At 32.7% G+C, this 19,733-nt stretch overlaps 2 protein-coding genes across 2 annotated transcripts; both read left to right on the plus strand.

The window, feature by feature from the left end:
* Positions 1-344: 344 nt before the first annotated feature.
* LOC130940009 (uncharacterized) lies at positions 345-2,425 on the plus strand. The gene is made up of 4 exons (XM_057868066.1): positions 345-657; positions 733-921; positions 1,003-1,950; positions 2,076-2,425. Exons 1-4 carry the CDS (start codon positions 345-347, stop codon positions 2,423-2,425), a joined length of 1,800 nt encoding a protein of 599 aa, XP_057724049.1.
* A 194-nt stretch (positions 2,426-2,619) lies between these two features.
* Positions 2,620-10,553, plus strand: LOC130940011 (uncharacterized). Its single transcript, XM_057868067.1, has 2 exons — positions 2,620-3,435; positions 10,299-10,553. Exons 1-2 carry the CDS (start codon positions 2,620-2,622, stop codon positions 10,551-10,553), a joined length of 1,071 nt encoding a protein of 356 aa, XP_057724050.1.
* The last annotated feature ends 9,180 nt before the right edge of the window (positions 10,554-19,733 follow it).

Genomic DNA, 19,733 nt, shown 5'->3' on the forward strand with positions numbered 1-19,733 from the left:
ATGGAGACTTAAAACGCATTCATGAGACACATACGTTGTATTGGCCGTTGTAATATCCTTTGCTATTCCTGTATGGTGAAGATGGATACCAGGAATATATACCATACCGTTGTGTTAGAAGTAGAGAAAATATACCAAAAAAATAAAGAGTTTCTCTACGAGAATTTATTTGTTTTCGAATCCAAGAATGAGAAAATGAGTTTGGGACAATACTCAAGTCTAGAAGGTTATTTCAACAATTTATTGTTGATTCGTTTAGTATGGTTGAATCACAGCATCTTATGTATATTAGATTTGACCAGAAGAATATAAGATCTCATATATTGTAAGGGGTTGAAGAAGCTATGGAACAAGGAGATGTTGATGCGTGTTCCATTGGAACCAGGATTGTGTTACTGTCTTCTTTTACTGGGGGCAGAAGATATATGTTTAATAATTGTCAAGATGCTATGTCTATTTGCAAACAATATGGTTATCCTGATTTATTTATTACTATAACTTGCAACCCGAGTTGGCTGGAGTTTCAAAGATACACTGAACGCTCTCATATTGCTATATCTGATCAGCCTGATCTTGCATGTAGGTTGTTTGAGTTGAAAATTCAATCTTTGATGACTGATTTGAAGGATGGAGTCTTCTTTAGACCTGTGAATGCCGGTAAATTTTAAGTGGTTATTTCTGCTTATTTAATAATGAGTTATATATGCAAAATTGAATTTTTCTTTTGTTTAGGGATGTATAGAATTGAATTTCAAAAAAGGGGTTTGCCACATGCACATATTTTGGTTTGGCTTCAAAATGTGAGTAGGTTACAAACAACTGAAATCATGGATGAGGTTATATCAGTTGAGTTATTGGATCCAGTTAGATTTCCAAAGTTGTATAGTGTTGTTACCAAATATATTATTCATGGTCCTTGTGGTAAATTAAGACCTTCTTCTCCTTGCATGAGAAATGGTGACTGTTCTAAATTCTATCCCATGAAATTTGTTGATGCAACAGGTTTTGATAAAGATGGTTATCCAATATATAGAAGGCGAAATATGGGGATTACTTATAGAATAAATGGTGTGGATGTGGATAATCGATTTGTTGTTCCTTATAATCCTATGCTTCTTATGAAATATCGAGCTCATATCAATTTGGAGTTTTGTAACAAGTCAAATGTCATCAAGTATTTGTTTAAATACATAAACAAGGGGCCAGACTGCATCACTGCGTCAATTAGAAATGTACAAACTCAGGAAAATGGTGGTCAAGATGTTTATGAGATTAAGCAATTCTATGATTGTCGCTATCTAGCACCTTGTGAATCTGCTTGGAGACTATTTGCATTTGATATTCATCATAAGTGGCCATCTGTTCAGCAGTTGATATTCCATTTGCCTGGAAAGCAGAATCTATTATTCGCTGACCATGATAAGATTCCTGAAATTGTTGAGAAGAACAAGTATAAGGATACAATGTTTACTGCGTGGATGCGAGCTAATCTTAAGTTTCCGCATGGTAATAAGTTATTATATTCTGAATTTTCAAATCATTTTGTTTACTTGTGTGATTCTCAAGAATGGGTTCCAAGGCAGAGAGGGTTCTCAATTGGAAGGCTAACTTTTATCCATGTTGGTTTGGGTGAGATATTTTATTTGCGTTTGCTGCTTAATGTTCAAAGGGGTTGTAAAAGTTTTGAAAGTATTCGCACTGTTGATGGTGTTGTATATGATTCTTTCAAGGCTGCGTGCAATACTCTTGGTTTATTGAGTGATGATCAGGAGTTCATTAATGCTATTAAAGAAACTGCAGAAGTCTCATCTGGTTTTCAGTTGCGTCAGTTGTTTGTTACACTGTTAGCATCTAATTCAATGAACAAACCAGAGTTGATTTGGAGAGACACTTGGAGATTGTTAGCTGATGACATTTTATATTATAGAAGACAGGAGTTGCAATTGCAAGGTATTTTTTCAAAGTCTTGTTCTATTTATTATTATTCAGTAAGTTTATTTGTAGATGGTTATATCATGATAAGTTTACCTTTTATTTGTAATTCATGTGGCTTTTTTTTCTCATTTACTTTGTAGAGCTCGTGATGATAGAAGAGGAACTTGAAATTCTTTGTTTGATTCAAGTTGAAAAATTATTGCAAATGAATGGCAGAAGCTTGAAAGATTATTCCCAAATGCCTTTTCCTAATCAGGATTTGGTTTCCCATTTTTCAAATTCTATGATTATGAATGAGATGAATTATGATGTAGATCAACTTCGGAAAGAACATGATGTAAATTTGGACAAATTGACAGATGAGCAAAAACTGATCTATGAGAGAATAATTGATACAGTTACCAATAAAAGACCTGGATTGTTTTTTGTGTATGGATTTGGTGGAACTGGAAAAATATTTCTGTGGAGATTGTTGTCTTTTCGTCTTTGATCAGAACGGAGAATTGTTTTAAATGTTGCTTCTAGTGGTATTGCATCTTTATTGCTCCCTAATGGGAGGACTACACACTCATTGTTTTGCATCTCCATTGAGCTGAATAAGGAATCTATTTGTAGTATTAAGAAAGATAGTCAGCGAGCGGAACTCATCCGTCGTGCTTCTCTAATAATATAGGATGCGCACCCATGACAAACAAGTTGGCGTTTGAAGCGCTTGATAGAACTTTTCGTGACATAATGAGTTCAAATGTTGCTTCGGCTCGTGATATTCCATTTGGTGGGAAAGTTATTGTTCTTGGTGGTGATTTTAGACAAGTGTTGCTAGTTATTCCGAAAGTAACTCGTGTTGAAATAGTTATGGCTTCAATTAATTCGTCAATTCTTTGGAAGCATTGTAAGGTAATGTGGATGACAAAAAATCTTAGGTTGGCAAAGAACTCTGTTTTGTCAAATTTGGATGAAATAAAGGAATTCTCATACTGGATTTTAAAGATTGGTGAAGGTTCTTATGGGAATCAAAAGGAGGATAAAATAATTGTTGATATTCCAAGTGATTTACTTATTCCTCCAACTGACAATCCTATTCAGGATATTGTTTCAGCGATATATTCAAATATTCATGATAACTATGGTAATGTTTCTTATTTTCAAGAACGTGCTATACTTGCTCCTACTGTTGATATTGTGCAACAAATAAATGACTATGTTGTTGATAGTTTTCCTGGTCCTGAGAAGGTTTATTTGAGTTCTAACTCTATTTGTCGTAGTGATTGTCAAGGTGCAATCGACACTGATTGGTTGACAACTGAGTTTTTGAACCAGATTACATGTTTTGGGATACCAAAACATGCTCTTAAATTGAAGAGAGGTGTTCCCATTATTTTGTTACAAAATATAGATCAAGCAAATGGATTGTGTAATGAAACTCGACTCAATGTTCAAGATCTTGGAGAGAACATTATTGGGGCTGAAATTGTGTCTGGAAGTAACATTGGTGACAAAGTTTTTATTCCTCGGATGAATTTAATACCCAGTGATCCTGAAATCCCATTTAAATTTTAGCGTAGACAGTTTTCAGTTAGTCTTTGTTTTACAATGACTATTAATAAGAGTCAAGGGCAAACATTAGCTCTGGTCGGTATATATCTTCGAAGAGCAGTTTTTTCTCATGGTCAGTTGTATGTTGCAATATCCAGAGTGACAACAAGGTCAGGATTGAAAATATTATTATCTAATGAAAATGATGAAATGTGTAACCTCACATCAAATGTTGTTTACAAAGAAGTTTTTCAAAAAATATAATTTGGTAAGTAGTTTCTTCTCTATGCTATATGAATATTTGTTGAAAAAGTTGAGGTTTGTTTGAGAAGTATTCTTTTCTATTTATTTTTTATTCTATTTGGGGTCTATATTTTATTTTTTGTTCAAAATTTTGTTAAATTCATAGAGGAGCAAAAGATGTAGGAAAATTATACAATTTTTCTGTATAAAAAAAAATTATTTATGTTAAGCTTGAAACTTATTTGCTAAAAACTCTTTAATTGTTATATACATTTTTTAAAGAGACTTTTATTGTTAGGTTTTTTTTGTGTCGAATAATATCTATTAGCTATTCTTTTAAAATGTTCATTATATATTTATATAATATCATTTTTTAATGAGTTGATGACTTTTTTATTCATTAGTAAATAATTTATTTTTTTGTAAGAGTTAGTTGTACATTTTTTATTAATATATTTAAAATTTAAGTTTTATTCAAAAACATTTTCTTATAATTTTATGTTATAGATTTATGATTTAAGTTACTTAGATATTTTTTTGTTTAAATTGTATCGTATCTATTTGTTTTTTGTATATAAAAAAAAATTAACTCTTAAAGAATGGTGCACACATACTAAAATTTAAGTTATTTAAATTTTTAGATGTGTTTAGATTATTAGATGTAATAAATACTCTTAAGACAAATTATTTTATACAAACTAGTGCACACCTATTTTTAAAAAAATTAACTCTTAAAATTTTTAGATGTATTTAAATAATTTCATATTGTTTAGTAAATAAATATATTTATTGTTTAAAAATTATATTATATTAATAAAAGATGAAGTTATTTGTTAAAAAATTTTAATTTATTTTATAAATATTTTAAATATTGAAATTTAATTTAAACCTAAAATTTTATTAATTCATTTTATCATTAAATTGTATTTTATTTTCAATTGAAATTTAAGTTATCTTTAATTTTTCAAATGTGTGGCTACGAAGCTGCGTATATCTTGAAAATGGAAATGGTATTGGAATTTTTGGAATAACTCCACTAACTTTGGTTAGAACAAGGTCATGGTTACACTGCGTGTTTGCTTCCTTGTTTTGACATTAAGAGCTTCTTCTTAACGTATAAGAAATGTTACACTTGATTGTGACTCTTTATGGATTGGGTTTAATTAATTAATTGTATAAATTGATTGCTTAAAAATCGAAATTAAAGAGTGAAAGCCAAATGATCAAAATTGGCCTATTGGATATGGTTCATATACCCTTCACCAATTCCTATCAATAATAAATATAATTTTAATTAAATAGACAAAGATTGATGTGATAGAAAAATCTCTCTTTCAAGATAAAATTATTATGCAGTCACAAAAAAAAAGATAAAATTATTATGTGAAATCCTCACCCATTCTCCATATCCTTTCAATTTGCCTCATCCCTATAAACCCTTTTTCCACAGCTATCATGTTTTACTTTTTCTTATTCCATACCCTATAAATCTCTTTTCACTCCTGTTCCTATTTCAATTTTAGGGGTCTTTTTCATAGGGCATGATGGCATTCGCGTTCTTCTCCTTCCCAGGCTCTCTGTTTCATGTCACTCAACATCTCTTCCATAGACCTGGAAAAACTACCCACTATATGAAGGGAGCACAAGTTGCTATTAGGTGTTGCTAAACACATTTTTCCTGCTACAGTGTTTCTTGGGTTCCCATGATGGCAGCGATGAAGAGCTTCTCTTTCCTATATGATGGTGACATGGTGAAGATCTTCTGTCAGAACATGCATAGAAATTTTTATTGATTTGACGAACGTTTCCTATTAGCAATCACAGGGCACAATAGGATTCAATACACAAGTACTCTTATTAGATTTGTAGTTGCCTATCAAATTGGTAATTGTAACTACTTCTACTTCTTTACTGTGATTTTGTATCTAACTGAGTCATTTTTCTTTATGTGGAAGTGACTGATAGATTCAAATAGCTATTCCTTAGGGTTACTGTTGATCATGATGATTCTAATATCTACTGGCTGTACTCTAGTTGAAATTGTTTTGGAGTAGGTGTATTAGGATTTTCATTTCATTGATTTTGAATGTTATTGGAATTTGTTATTTCTAATTTTTCAAATTGTTTTATTGGTCCCAGAAAAAGAGTTTCCTTTTGTATGTTCTTTCTTCTCTGAATTAATATTCAACATTGGGTATATCCTTTCATTTCTTGTGCTGGTTCTGGCGATGGATGCAGCAAATGAGATTTGTATGGTGTCAACTGATTCACAACAATACCTTTGTAACATTACTCCTTGGAAGGAGTATTGGAAAATAACTGTTAGGGTGATCAGGATGTGAAGTTCATGTGATCCCAGAGAGGAGACTGACGAACCTGTTTTTCTTCAAATTGTGGTCATGGATAAATCAGTGAGTTGTTATATATATTTTGAGACATTTTTTAATCCGAGAGTTATTATATATGTTTTCAGAATTTTGTTTAATTTTTCAAGTTTACTCTCTGCTGCAGATTCAGTCTATTTAATTTTGTTTTGTTTTGAGTTGAATCTGATATTTCAATAGAAGGTTTTTCATCATTAGAAGAAGCTATGTGAAATGTAGAAAATTATAATTCACAGTTTTATGATTCTAATTTTTTTTTGTTGTTATTGGTATGAGGTCTTTCTTAATTGTTTGGTATGCATAATCTTATTTGTGTAAATTAATGCATGAAAACTGCTTGATAGAATGTCTATGTGAATAATTTGAAAGATAAATTTAATGCTGTATATCTGTCGCATTAGTACACAGTTCTATCCTTGGCAATTTTTCTGTGACTTTCTTCATTTTTCATTCTTTTAAACATGTTATTTAATACAAAGACATAGATATGTTGATTACTTGCTTTGTTTAACTTGTGTTGGTCTTTGGAATCTGTTGATAATTGAAGTTTTGCTATTTACTATTTTATTTTTTTTATTCTACAAGGGCATGGATTCAACAGAACTAGACAATCAATCATGGTGGTTTAGTTTTAATTTGTTCTTTGGATAGGACAATGCTTATTTAATGTGTTCTTACTTGAGTTGAATTTTTGTTTAACTTGTGTGTCACTCTAAAATATGCCAATGCTTGAGATGTTGTTCATTTGAAGGAAAACAGTTTTCAGAATTAGTAGAATCAGAACTTCAATAGAAATGCTGAGTTTTGTAAACTTTTCTTTATGAATCGAATAACAGAGTACAAGCTTGATTGTGTAAATTTCGCTCATGATTCATGATCTAGATTGGTTCAAGTCTGTGGTTAAAATGGTTAGAAAGAAAGTTTAGTAATATAAAGTTGAGCAAATGGGTCATGTATGATTCTAATCCTTACAATTTCATCAATCAAAAGGAAGCCATTAATGGAATATATAGTCAGTCAAAAAGTAATAGTTATATGAAGCAAACAAATCAGTCTTTTTTCTATCTAGCAAGTTATTTTGTTGCTTGAGTTTTTTCTAGGACCGCAAGGGTATTTTTAATTGTGAGGTAAAAATAAAGTCAAAATTTTCATAGATAAATTTAATGCATAAAATATACACTTTGATAAAAAAAATTTTCTATACTACAGAGTGATACTTCTAAATAAATATCTTCATAAAACTTTGGTTGAAATTGTTAGAGCTTATTGAATATAAGTTGGATTGTATACTATAGAATCCTTGTGCTTCAACACTAACTAACTAACAACCATAGAGGATGAACTAAATTGCCTATGAAATGTCTAAGAAAAATATTACAAAGATTTTAGAAACTAATTCAACGAATTCTACTTTGATTACAAATGTAAAAACAAGATTAGAGCAAAATCTATCTGCATCTAAGCCTACAAATCTCAATCAATAGTTAGGACTAATGGTCTCCACAAACCATGCTACAAAACCTGAAGGATTTTCATTTCCTTGACAATTAATAGTACTCAATCCAATTAAATAAAATATCTTCTAGATATATTTTTTATTTTTTAATTAAAAACAGTTTTATGTTTTTCAAATAATCATTATTTTATTTTGAAATTCCTTTTTCATAGCTTTGTTAAGTTTACAATTGAATTGATAATTCTTTTCTTTTTAAATTTTAAACAATAAATTTATTCAAAAAATAATTAATTTAACTACTCATCTATTTTTATGTGTGTAATTTTCTCCCTAAAATCCTTTTTACATTTTTTGTCCACTTATGATTTTTATTAGTCACATAAAATTTATCTGAAATTATAAATATTCAATCCCTTTTATGTTATATTATTTGTTTTTGTTGATGCATCATATACAATTTTGAATATTTATTTTATAAAATCTATAATTTAGAAAAACATGGAATTATACGGTACAGAATAAGAAGATCTCCCACTCATGTTACATTTTTATTATTGATGAATTCTGCATATAACACCAATAAATTCTATTTCCTTTTCTACCTTGACCCCCATCTTCCATCTTCCGACTTTTCTTTACAATTTTCTAGGCTCCTACACTTGGCTGTTTGCACCTCTTCAATTCTTTCCAATGGTAATGATTTCTTCCCAAACTTCATTATCCTGTATTTGTTTATCTTCAGAGTTTTTGGTTCTTGATTCTCCAACTAATCCAGATAATAGTAAATCATAGATTAATTCATCGTCTTTTTTCGCATCTAACCACAATTTGGTGGCACCATGCCTGAAAAATATCTATAATTTTATCAGATTTTACCAATAAATTTCTCCTATACTTCAATACTAATACTACTTAGTCTCATTATTTGCTTAATTTTTTATTCTCCCTCAATTTTATATTTGGTATTCTACGTATCTTTATTTAGTTTCTTATCTCACATGCTGTGGTAGTTCTCATTTAGTAATTTTTGGAAATGACATACTCATTTAGTGCAATGACATACTTTATAGTTTCTCAAGTAAAAATTTACTCATAATAAAATTTGAATTTTCTATATAATTTGTTCTGAGTTTTGGTATATTATTTCTACCTTTTATGTTCGGTTCAAAGATGCATAACTTTTATTTCGTTATTTGTTCTCAGCTTTTCTGTGTTGTTTGTGGATTTTATTATAGGATAAAAATGCTAAAATAATTAGAATAGCGTGAAAGTGTAGTCTGTGTGTTCAAATCAGTTTAATGAAAATTTAGTTTCATCAATTAGTCACTTGAATTGGATATTACCTATTTAGTGAAAAAACATGGTCTAAAATTTCAGTTTTTTATATTTTCTCATTAAAAAGGTTGAATGTTCCTTTTTGTTTTTTGTCAAAAGTTTGGGTGTATAATTTGGATATTTAACTTGGAGTTTATAAATTTTAAAAGTTTTTCAAAATAATTAAACAATTGTGAATTTAACTTAATCAATTTGTGTGCACTTTCTTAAAAGTAGCTGAGTTCAACAAGTTGTATAAAAATTCCAACTGCTAACCAAGCTTTATGTTCTAGTCTATGTAGTTTATCATTTTATATTGTATTTTGTGCCACATAATTTATGAAGTTAAACAATTTTCCTTAAAAATTGGATTGTGTTACATTATTTCTAAATTAGTGTGAGAGGAACAAATTTGTTTTCATGGTTAGAAAAAAGAAATTCACTCATATTTTGAAGTGATTTTTTGTAAATTTATTTAAAAATAAAGTTTTCTATCTTTTATAATTAGTAATTTTATGCTAACCATTTTTTTTCTTTTGCCATTATTAAAAAAATAATAAAAAAATTTAATGATCATACTTCGAATAATGTTTTTAAGAAAGATTGGAATAAATATATAAATTATTTGTTAGTTATCAGAAGATGGTGCATTTTTTTGTAAACCGGTATAATTTAAATTAGAAAAACTAATATACCATTTTTTTAAAAAGCAATTTTATCAAAAGAATTAAACTATTTAAGAGACTAATAATAATTTATTACAATTTTAATTAGAAAACTAATATATTATTCTTTTAAAATCTATTTTATCAAAATAATTAAACTATTTAAGAGACAAAAATAATAATTTATTCTCAATTAAATTTTTAATATGATTACATCAATGGTTGGTTTATGTACGCTTTAGAAGACACTGGAGGAAGCAATTCTATATGCAGTTTAATTTTCCAACCTCTTTGACGGTTATTCCATATATATAAAATACAATAATTCATAAAAATATATCACTTACCCAATAAAGTGAAATAGAGCGCGGCTTGTGTGGTTTACTACAAAAAATTCTTATAGATTTTACAACACTAGAATCCATGAATGGTGGTGGTGGTGGTTTGAGTTGTGCCTTCAATTAAATTTGCACTTAATCTCATTTGCATTTTTAAAAATTAAATGGAATCAAATTAAAAAAGTAACTTATTATTTTTAACAATTTATATTTACTGTGGTTTTCTGAATATTTTAATGTTTATTCCATTTTTTATATGGTTAATACATATGTAAATTTTCAACTTAAAACTCCTAACATGTTTTGATCTTTAATCTTTCTTATTAATGGTGATAGTATTGTGTTTGCATGTGAACAAGACACTATATGCTTCTAACTTTGTTGTTTATATTTATAAATTGTGTTTGCTGTCATGTAATTTATGAAGTTGAACAAGATACAGTGTACTTTGAAGAAGGAGGTCATTAATCAATTCCGAAAAATTCTCAAAGAAGGAGAGCTGTATTCTATATCTCGATTCACAGTAGTTTCAAATATTGGTGCAGCAAAAGTTGTAAAGCATCGATATAAGTTGCTTTTTCAGTTTGACATGGAGGTTATTCCAATTTCTGATGTTGAGTTTTCAGAGGCTTCATATTCATTAGAGACTGTTGAAAGTGTTGTTCAGATGGGACAAGATTAAGTCTACTTGATCGGTATAATTATGATTTACTATCTTAAATGTACTCTAATCACAAATAAAATGGATATGTTTGTTATAAATTATCATTGTGTGTTAATCTCTTTCTGTTTGATGTGATCAGATGTCATGGATTTTCTGATAAGTGTTCGTGACTATTCTGATGTTGAACTTGACGATGGAAAAAAATTTAAATTAGTTCTCATCTAGTTGTATTCAAATGGGTTAGCATTTTATTTGATTGTTTATTGTTTGTTGCGATTTTTAGTATCTGATTTGGATTTTTTCATTCTTTATATGTCCATATTAATGGAGTCTATTAATAAACAAATTAGTTAGTACTTATGTTGAACACGTCATATTGTAGCTCTTATCTCACCTGTAATTTATTTGGAGATTTTTTAACAAATATGCGGTTGGCTCTTATGAATGCTGTCTCGCAACCGTCAATCATTTTACTCCAATCTGTCAAGGTCAAGATTTATGAAGGTATTCTGAATTTTCTTTTAGAATTCATTGTTTCGTAAAAAATTTCAGTACTAAACATATGGCTTCAAATATTTAAGTTACACCTGATTTACATAAGTTTTATAAAAAATTAGTAGGTTATTATAATGTGTGAATAAAAATATTTTAATTAATGTCAATCTAATTATAAATGAATAATCCCAAAATTAAAAACAAAGATAATGGAAAGATTAGAAGCTTTGGAGCATGTGATAAATATGATATTTTGAGTATAAACTCAGTCAAAAAAAATTGTTAGAGAGGTTTATGCCCTTATTAATATACTATTGATAATAATATTTGATTTTATGACTTCAATTAGAATTATTTTCGGATGATAAAGTTTATTTTGATGTTATTTTTTCACAGAAAAAATAATATATTGATTTTGATTATTTTTATTTTACCAATAATAGGAAAGGTTGTAGCTCAGAATGTAATAGATTGTACCAAAATCATGATCAATCCTGATATTCCAGAGGCTGTATGTTTTATTACTAGGTGAGCATCAATTTTTCTTCTAATTGGTGTTATGTATTTTGTGTATATTGACATTAATGTTGGTATTTAGTAACTTTTTTTGTGACTATAAAATATGTAGATTGGATCATTCGGAGTCATATTTTATTAACTCTATGACCCTTGGTAATGAATTTATTGTTGCTGATGTCGATGATGATTTTGTCAATCTCTCTATGAATAGGAGTATTAAGGAATTAAGAGAAAATGATGCGGTTAGTGGAACTTAATTTGTCATTTTTAGGATTGTTGTAAACTATGTGTAACTTTGCTTATTATAGTTGTCTTTCTTTGAAATTTTATTTTTGTGTTGCTCATCATTGTAATTATTTCTAATTCAATATTTGTAATATAGGATGGTTTCTTCAATGTTGTTGCTAAGATTAAAAGTATATGTAATAATTTTGATTGGTGGTACTACTCATGTGTCTGTGGTTATCCTTTGGAGCTTTTTAGAAGTCATTTCAGTTGTTCCGAATGTGGAAGAAAAATAAAGAATGATGTGAAGAAGTATGTCCGATTTACTTCTAAGAAATATCATATGTTATATAATTTATATGTGAAATTAGTTCATTGTTAAAAGATCTTATAATTATTTTATGTCTTAATTTAGGTACAAGGTTTTAGTAGATGTTGAGGATGCTACTGGAAGTGCTAGATTTGTTTTGTATGACCGTCCTACAGCGCTCTTATTAAGGAAAAAGCTCATTGAGGTTTGATGAGCGGATAATTTGTATACTTTTTGGCATTGTTTTTAGTATATTTTTGTTATGATTTAGTTAGTTTTTATTATATTTTTATTAGTTTTTAATTAAAATTCACTTTTCTGGACTTTACTATGAGTTTGTGTGTTTTTCTGTGATTTCAGGTATTTTCTGGCTGAAATTGAGGGACCTGAGCAAAAATCTGATCCAGAGACTCAAAAAGGACTGCAGATGCTGTTGGATTCTGACCTCCCTGCACTCGAAGTGGATTTTCTGGAGCTACAGAAGCCCAATTGGGCGCTCTCAACGGCGTTGGAAAGTAGACATCCTGGGCTTTCCAGCAATATATAATAGTCCATACTTTGCCCAAGATTTGATGGCCCAAACCGGCGTTCAAAGTCACCTCAAGAAATTCCAGCGTTAAACGCCGGAACTGGCACCTAATTGGGAGTTAAACGCCCAAACTGGCACTAAAGCTGGCGTTTAACTCCAAGGAGAGTCTCTACACGAAAAAGCTTCATTGCTCAGCCCAAGCACACACCAAGTGGGCCCGGAAGTGGATTTTTATGTCATTTACTCATCTTTGTACACCTTAGGCTACTAGTTTTCTATAATTAGGACCTTTTTCTATTGTATTAGACATCTTGGTAGCTATCTTTTAATTTTATGCTATCTTAGATCATTGGGAGGCTGGCCTCACGGCCATGCCTAGACCTTGTTCTTATGTATTTTCAACGGTGGAGTTTCTACACACCATAGATTAAGGTGTGGAGCTCTGCTGTACCTCGAGTATTAATGCAATTACTATTGTTCTTCCATTCAATTCCGCTTGTTCTTTGTCCAAGATATCACTTGTTCTTCAACATGATGAAGGTGATGATTGACGCCCATCACCATTCTCACCCATGAACAAGGTGATTGACAACCATTCTTGTTCTACAAGCATCTGAGGCTTAGTGAATATCTCTTGGATTCCTGATTGCACGATGCATGGTTGATCGCCTGACAACCGAGTGCTCGCCTGACAAACGAGCCAACCATTCCGTGAGATCAGAGTCTTCGTGGTAAAGGCAGGACTTGATGGCAGCATTCAAGAGAATCCGGAAGGTCTAACCTTGTCTGTGGTATTCTGAGTAGGATTCAATGATTGAATGACTGTGACGTGCTTCAAACCTGTAACCTACTGGGCGTTAGTGACAGACGCAAAAGAGTGATTCTATTCCGGTAGGGGAGGGAACCAAACCGGTGATTGGCAGCACTGTGACAGAGTGCGTGCATTAGCTTTCACTGCGCGGATGGGAGGTAGCTGCTGACAACAGTGAAACCCTACACGAGCTTGCCATGGAAAGGAGTAAGAAGGATTGGGTGAAGGCAGTAGGAAAGCAGAGAGACGGAAGGGAAGGCATCTTCATACGCTTGTCTGAAGCTCTTACACCAGTGATATACATAAGTATCACTATCCTTATCTTCTATGTTATTTTCGTTCATCATCATATACAATTGAGTTTGCCTGACTAAGATTTACAAGATGACCATAGCTTGCTTCAATGCTAACAATCTCCGTGGGATCGACCCTTACTCACGTAAGGTATTACTTGGACGACCCAGTGCACTTGCTGGTTAGTTGTGCGAAGTTGTGTAATGCCATGGAATTGAACCACCAAGTTTTTGGAGTTCATGACCAGGGATTATGAGAGTTGTGAAAAGTATTGTTCACAATTTCGCGCACCAAGTTTTTGGCGCCGTTGCCGGGGATTGTTCATGTTTTGAGCAAGCTTTTGGTAACAATGCCTGGGATTGTTCTAGTTTGGACAACTGACGGTTCATCTTGTTGCTTAGATTAGGTATTTATTTTTTTTCGAAATTCTTGAAGATGAATTCTAGAGTTTCATGATGATTTGTTGAAATCTGGCTGGCTGAGAAGCCATGTCTAATTCCTGGACCGGAGTCTTAGACTAGCATTGCACTGATCCCTGGAATTCTCATCAAGGATTTTGATACCTTTTCCCACCTAATTTTCGAAAAACACAAAAAAATTTGCAAAATCATAAAAAAAAACCAAAAATATTTGATGTTTCTTGCTTAAGTCTAGTGTTTCATCTTAAGTTTGGTGTCAATTGCATGCATTCATTCATGTGTCTTAAGGATCCTCAAGTAATTCTTGATGATTTTTGTGTTCTAATCTTTGAATTCTATTGACTTGAAGCATTTTGTGTGTCTCATATGCATTCTCATATTGTTAGTGTCAATAGTATACAAACTGCTAAGTTTGGTGTCTTGCATGCATTGTTAATTGATTCCTTTTGCATTTTGATTATTAAAAATCCAAAAATATTTTTAATTTGTGTCTTTTCAAGTCAATGATACAAAGAATTGAAGATTCAGAACATACTGCAGAGGAATTATACAGAAAAAGCTGAGCATTCAAAAATGCCCAGTGAAGAAGGCAGACTGGCGTTTAAACGCCAGCCAGGGTACCTGGTTGGGCGTTTAACGCCCAAAAAGGTAGCATTTTGGGCGTTAAACGCCAGAATGTATACCATTCTGGGCGTTTAACGCCAGGATGGTGCTAGGAGGAAGATTTTGTTTTCAAATCAATTTTTTTCAAGTTTTCAAAGTTTTTCAAAACCAAATCTTTTTCAAATCATATCTTTTCAATCAAATGTTTTCAAAATCAATTTCTTTCCTTTTTCAAAGATACTTACTAACAATTAATGATTTGATTGAACATTTTTTTCCTTTTCTATTAAGGAAGGTTTTATGTTTGAATCATATCTTTTCTTGTTAGGCAAGTCAACAATTTCTTTTTAAATCATATCTTTTCAAATTGTTTTCAAAACAAATCTTTTTAAAATGTTTTTCAAATCATATCTTCTCAATCATATCTTTTTAAAACCATAACTTTTCAATCAAATCTTTTTTCAACACATTTTTTTTCAAAATAATCTTCAATCAAATCTTTTTAATTTCTAATTTCAAATTTTTTTCAAAAAAAAAACACTTAATTTCTTTTTCACTTTTAATTTTCGAAAATTATCAATCAAATTTTCAAAATGTTTTTCAAAATCTTTTAATTGAATTTTCGAAAATTCTCTTCCCTCCTTCCCACATCCTTCTATTTATGGAGTACTACTCCTTCTAAATGCACAATTCGAACCTTATCTAAATAAAGTTCGAATTCCTCTTCTCCTTCTTCTTACCATTTCTCTTTTCCTCTGACACTTCAAGGAATCTCTATACTGAGACATAGAGGATTCCACATTTTCTTTTTCTCTCCTCTTTCATATGAGCAGGAGCAGAGACAAAGGCATTCTTGTTGAAGCTGATCCTGAACCCGAAAGGACCTTGAAGAGAAAGCTAAGAGAAGCCAAAGCACAACTCTCTTTAGAGGACCTGACCGAATTCTCCAAAGAAGAAGAAGACATGGCAGCCGAAAACAACAACAATGCAAACAATGCAAGGAAGGTGCTGGGTGACTTTACTGCACCTACTCCTGATTTTTATGGGAGAAGCATCTCTATCCCTGCCATTGGAGCAAACAACTTTGAGCTTAAGCCTCAATTAGTTTCTCTAATGCAACAGAATTGCAAGTTCCATGGACTTCCAATGGAAGATCCTCATCAGTTCTTAGCTGAATTCTTGCAAATCTGTGACACAGTCAAGACTAATGGGGTTAACCCTGAGGTCTACAGACTGATGCTATTTCCTTTTGCTGTAAGAGACAGAGCTAGAATATGGTTGGATTCTCAACCTAAAGAAAGCCTGGACTCTTGGGAAAAGCTAGTCAATGCCTTCTTGGCAAAGTTCTTTCCACCACAAAGATGGAGTAAGCTTAGAGTGGAAGTCCAAACCTTCAGACAGAAGGATGGAGAATCCCTCTACGAAGCTTGGGAAAGATACAAACAATTAATCAGAAAATGTCCCTCAGACATGCTTTCTGAATGGAGCATCATAGGTATTTTCTATGATGGTCTCTCTGAACTATCTAAGATGTCCTTGGATAGCTCTGCTGGAGGATCTCTTCATCTGAAGAAGATGCCTACAGAGGCTCAAGAACTAATTGAAATGGTTGCAAATAACCAATTCATGTACACTTCTGAAAGGAATCCTGTGAACAATGGGACTAATCAGAAGAAAGGAGTTCTTGAGATTGACACTCTGAATGCCATATTGGCTCAGAACAAGATATTGACTCAACAAGTCAATTTGATTTCTCAAAGTCTGTCTGGAATGCAAAATGCACCAAACAGTACTAAGGATGCTTCATCTGAGGAAGAAGCTTATGATCCTGAGAACCCTTCCATGGAAGAGGTGAATTACCTAGGAGAACCCTATGGAAACACCTATAATTCTTCATGGAGAAATCACCCAAATCTCTCATGGAAGAATCAAGAGAAACCTCAACAAGGTTTCAATAACAATAATGGTGGAAGAAACAGGTTTAGCAATAGCAAGCCTTTTCCATCATCTTCTCAGCAACAGACAGAGAGTTCTAAGCAGAATACTTCTGACTTAGCAACAATGGTCTCTGATCTAATAAAGACCACTCAAAGTTTCATGAATGAAACAAGGTCCTCCATCAGAAATTTGGAAGGACAAGTGGGTCAGCTGAGCAAGAAAGTTACTGAACTCCCTCCTAGCACTCTCCCAAGTAATACAGAAGAAAATCCAAAAGGAGAGTGCAAAGCCATAGACATGGCCGAATATGGAGAGGAAAGAAAGGAGGAGGACGCCACTGAGGAAGACCTCAGTGGGCGTGTACCAATCTCCTCTGAGTTCCTCAATGAGGAACAATGGGAATCTGAGGCTCAAAATGAGACCATAGAGATTCCATTGGACTTACTTCTGCCATTCATGAGCTCTGATGAGTATTCTTCCTCTGAAGAGGATGAGTATGTCACTGAAGAGCAAGTTGCTAAATACCTTGGAGCAATCATGAAACTAAATGACAAGTTATTTGGAAATGAGACTTGGGAGGATGAACCACCTTTGCTCACCAAAGAACTGGATGACTTGTCTAGGCAGAAACTGCCCCAAAAGAGGCAGGATCCTGGGAAGTTTTCTATACCTTGTACCATAGGCACCATGACCTTCAAGAAGGCCTTGTGTGACTTGGGGTCAAGTGTAAACCTCATGCCCCTCTCTGTAATGGAGAAATTAGGGATCTTTGAGGTGCAAGCTGCAAGAATCTCATTAGAGATGGCAGACAATTCAAGAAAACAAGCTCATGGACTTGTAGAGAATGTTTTGGTGAAGATTGAAGACCATTACATCCCTACTGATTTCGTAGTCCTAGAGACTGGGAAGTGCATGGATGAATCCATCATCCTTGGCAGACCCTTCCTAGCCACAGCAAAGGCTGTGATTGATGTTGATAGAGGAGAGTTGATCATTCAAGTGAATGAAGAATCCTTGGTGTTTAAGGCCCAAGGACATCCCTCTATCATCATGGAGAGGAAGCATGAAGAGCTTCTCTCAAAACAGAGCCAAGCAGAGCCCCCACAGTCAAACTCTAAGTTTGGTGTTGGGAGGCCACAACCAAACTCTAAGTTTGGTGTTGAACCCCCACATTCAAACTCTAAGTTTGGTGTTGGGAGGTTCCAACACGGTTCTGAGTATTTCTGAGGCTCCATGAGAGTCCTCTGTCAAGCTAATGACATTAAAGAAGCGCTTGTTGGGAGGCAACCCAATGTTTTATAGTTAACTATTTCCTTTTGTTATTTTATCTTTTTTGTAGGTTGATGATCATAAGAAATCACAAAAACAATGAAAAAAGCAAAAACAGAATGAAAAACAGGAAGAAAAACAGCACACCCTGGAGGAGAAGAAGCTGGCGTTCAAACGCCAGTAATACTAGCTGTTGGGCGTTTAACGCCCAGTCTGGCACCATTCTGGGCGTTTAACGCCAGAAAGGGGCACCAGACTGGCGTTAAACGCCAGTAAAGGGCAACAACCTGGCGTTAAACGCCAGGAATGGGCACCAGCCCGGCGTTTAACGCCAGAAATAGCTCAAAACGTGATTTTGAGCAACATTTGGTGCAGGGATGACTTTTCCTTGACACCACAGGATCTGTGGACCCCACAGGACCCCACCATCACTCTCTCTTCTTCCCCCATTCACCAATCACCTCAATACCTCTTCCCCAAAAACCCTTCACCTATCAAATCCCATCTTTCTCTTCACCACTCACATCCATTCTCCTCCATGAAATTAGAGAAGACCAAAGAATCATGAGGGAGGAGCAACAAAGACAAGGAAGAGACATTGAGGAGCTCAAGCACTCCATAGGATCTTCAAGAGCAAGAAAGAGCCGCCATCACTAAGGTGGACCCGTTCCTTGATTTCCTTGTTCTTTATTCTTCTGTTTTTCGATTTTTATGCTTTATGTTATCCATGTTTGTGTCTTGTGATCATTAGTGTCTTAGTGTCTATGCCTTAAAGTTATGAATGTCCTATGAATCCATCACCTTTCTTGAAATAAAAACGTGCTTAACTGAAAAGGGAAGAATTGCATGAATTCTGAATTTTATAATAGTTTAATTATTTTGATGTGGTGGCAACACTTTTGTTCTCTGAATGTATGCTTGAACAGTGCATATGTCTTTTGAATTTGTGGTTCATGAATGTTGGCTCTTGAAAGAATGATGAAAAAGGAGACATGTTACTGAGGATCTGAAAAATCATAAAAATGATTCTTGAAGCAAGAAAAAGCAGTGAATACAAAAAAAAAACCGAAAAAAAAAGAGAAAAAGAAAAGAAAAAGAAAAAGAAAGAAATAAAGTTGTGATCCAAGGCAATAAGAGTGTGCTTAAGAACCCTGGACACCTCTAATTGGGGACTCTAGCAAAGCTGAGTCACAATCTGAAAAGGTTCACCCAATTATGTGTCTGTGGCATGTATGTATCCGGTGGTAATACTGGAAGACAGAGTGCTTTGGGCCACAGCCAAGACTCAATAAATAGCTATGTTCAAGAATCATCATACTTTACTAGGAGAATCATTAACACTATCTGGATTCTAAGTTCCTAAGGAAGCCAATCATTCTGAATTACAAGGGATAGAGTGAGATGCCAAAACTATTCAGAAGCAAAAAGATAAAAGCCCCGCTCATCTAATTAATACTGATCTTCATAGATGTTTTTGGAGTTCATTGCATATTCTCTTCTTTTTATCTTATTTGATCTTCAGTTGCTTGGGGACAAGCAACAATTTAAGTTTGGTGTTGTGATGAGCGGATAATTTGTATACTTTTTGGCATTGTTTTTAGTATGTTTTTGTTATGATTTAGTTAGTTTTTATTATATTTTTATTAGTTTTTAATTAAAATTCACTTTTCTGGACTTTACTATGAGTTTGTGTGTTTTTCTGTGATTTCAGGTATTTTCTGGCTGAAATTGAGGGACCTGAGCAAAAATCTGATCCAGAGACTCAAAAAGGACTGCAGATGCTGTT

The sequence above is a fragment of the Arachis stenosperma genome, chromosome 7, assembly GCF_014773155.1.
Source record: "Arachis stenosperma cultivar V10309 chromosome 7, arast.V10309.gnm1.PFL2, whole genome shotgun sequence".
Taxonomy (NCBI): Eukaryota; Viridiplantae; Streptophyta; class Magnoliopsida; order Fabales; family Fabaceae; genus Arachis; species Arachis stenosperma.

Bases quoted from the DNA above. Each gene is read 5' to 3' on its own strand.
- LOC130940009 (XM_057868066.1), top strand. From the start codon at position 345: ATGGAACAAGGAGATGTTGATGCGTGTTCCATTGGAACCAGGATTGTG. The intron at 922-1,002 runs GTAAATTAAGAC...TTGATGCAACAG, and splicing joins TATTATTCATGGTCCTTGTG to GTTTTGATAAAGATGGTTAT. The intron at 1,951-2,075 runs GTATTTTTTCAA...TTTACTTTGTAG, and splicing joins ACAGGAGTTGCAATTGCAAG to AGCTCGTGATGATAGAAGAG.
- LOC130940011 (XM_057868067.1), top strand. From the start codon at position 2,620: ATGACAAACAAGTTGGCGTTTGAAGCGCTTGATAGAACTTTTCGTGAC. The intron at 3,436-10,298 runs GTTTTTATTCCT...TAATTTATGAAG, and splicing joins GAAGTAACATTGGTGACAAA to TTGAACAAGATACAGTGTAC.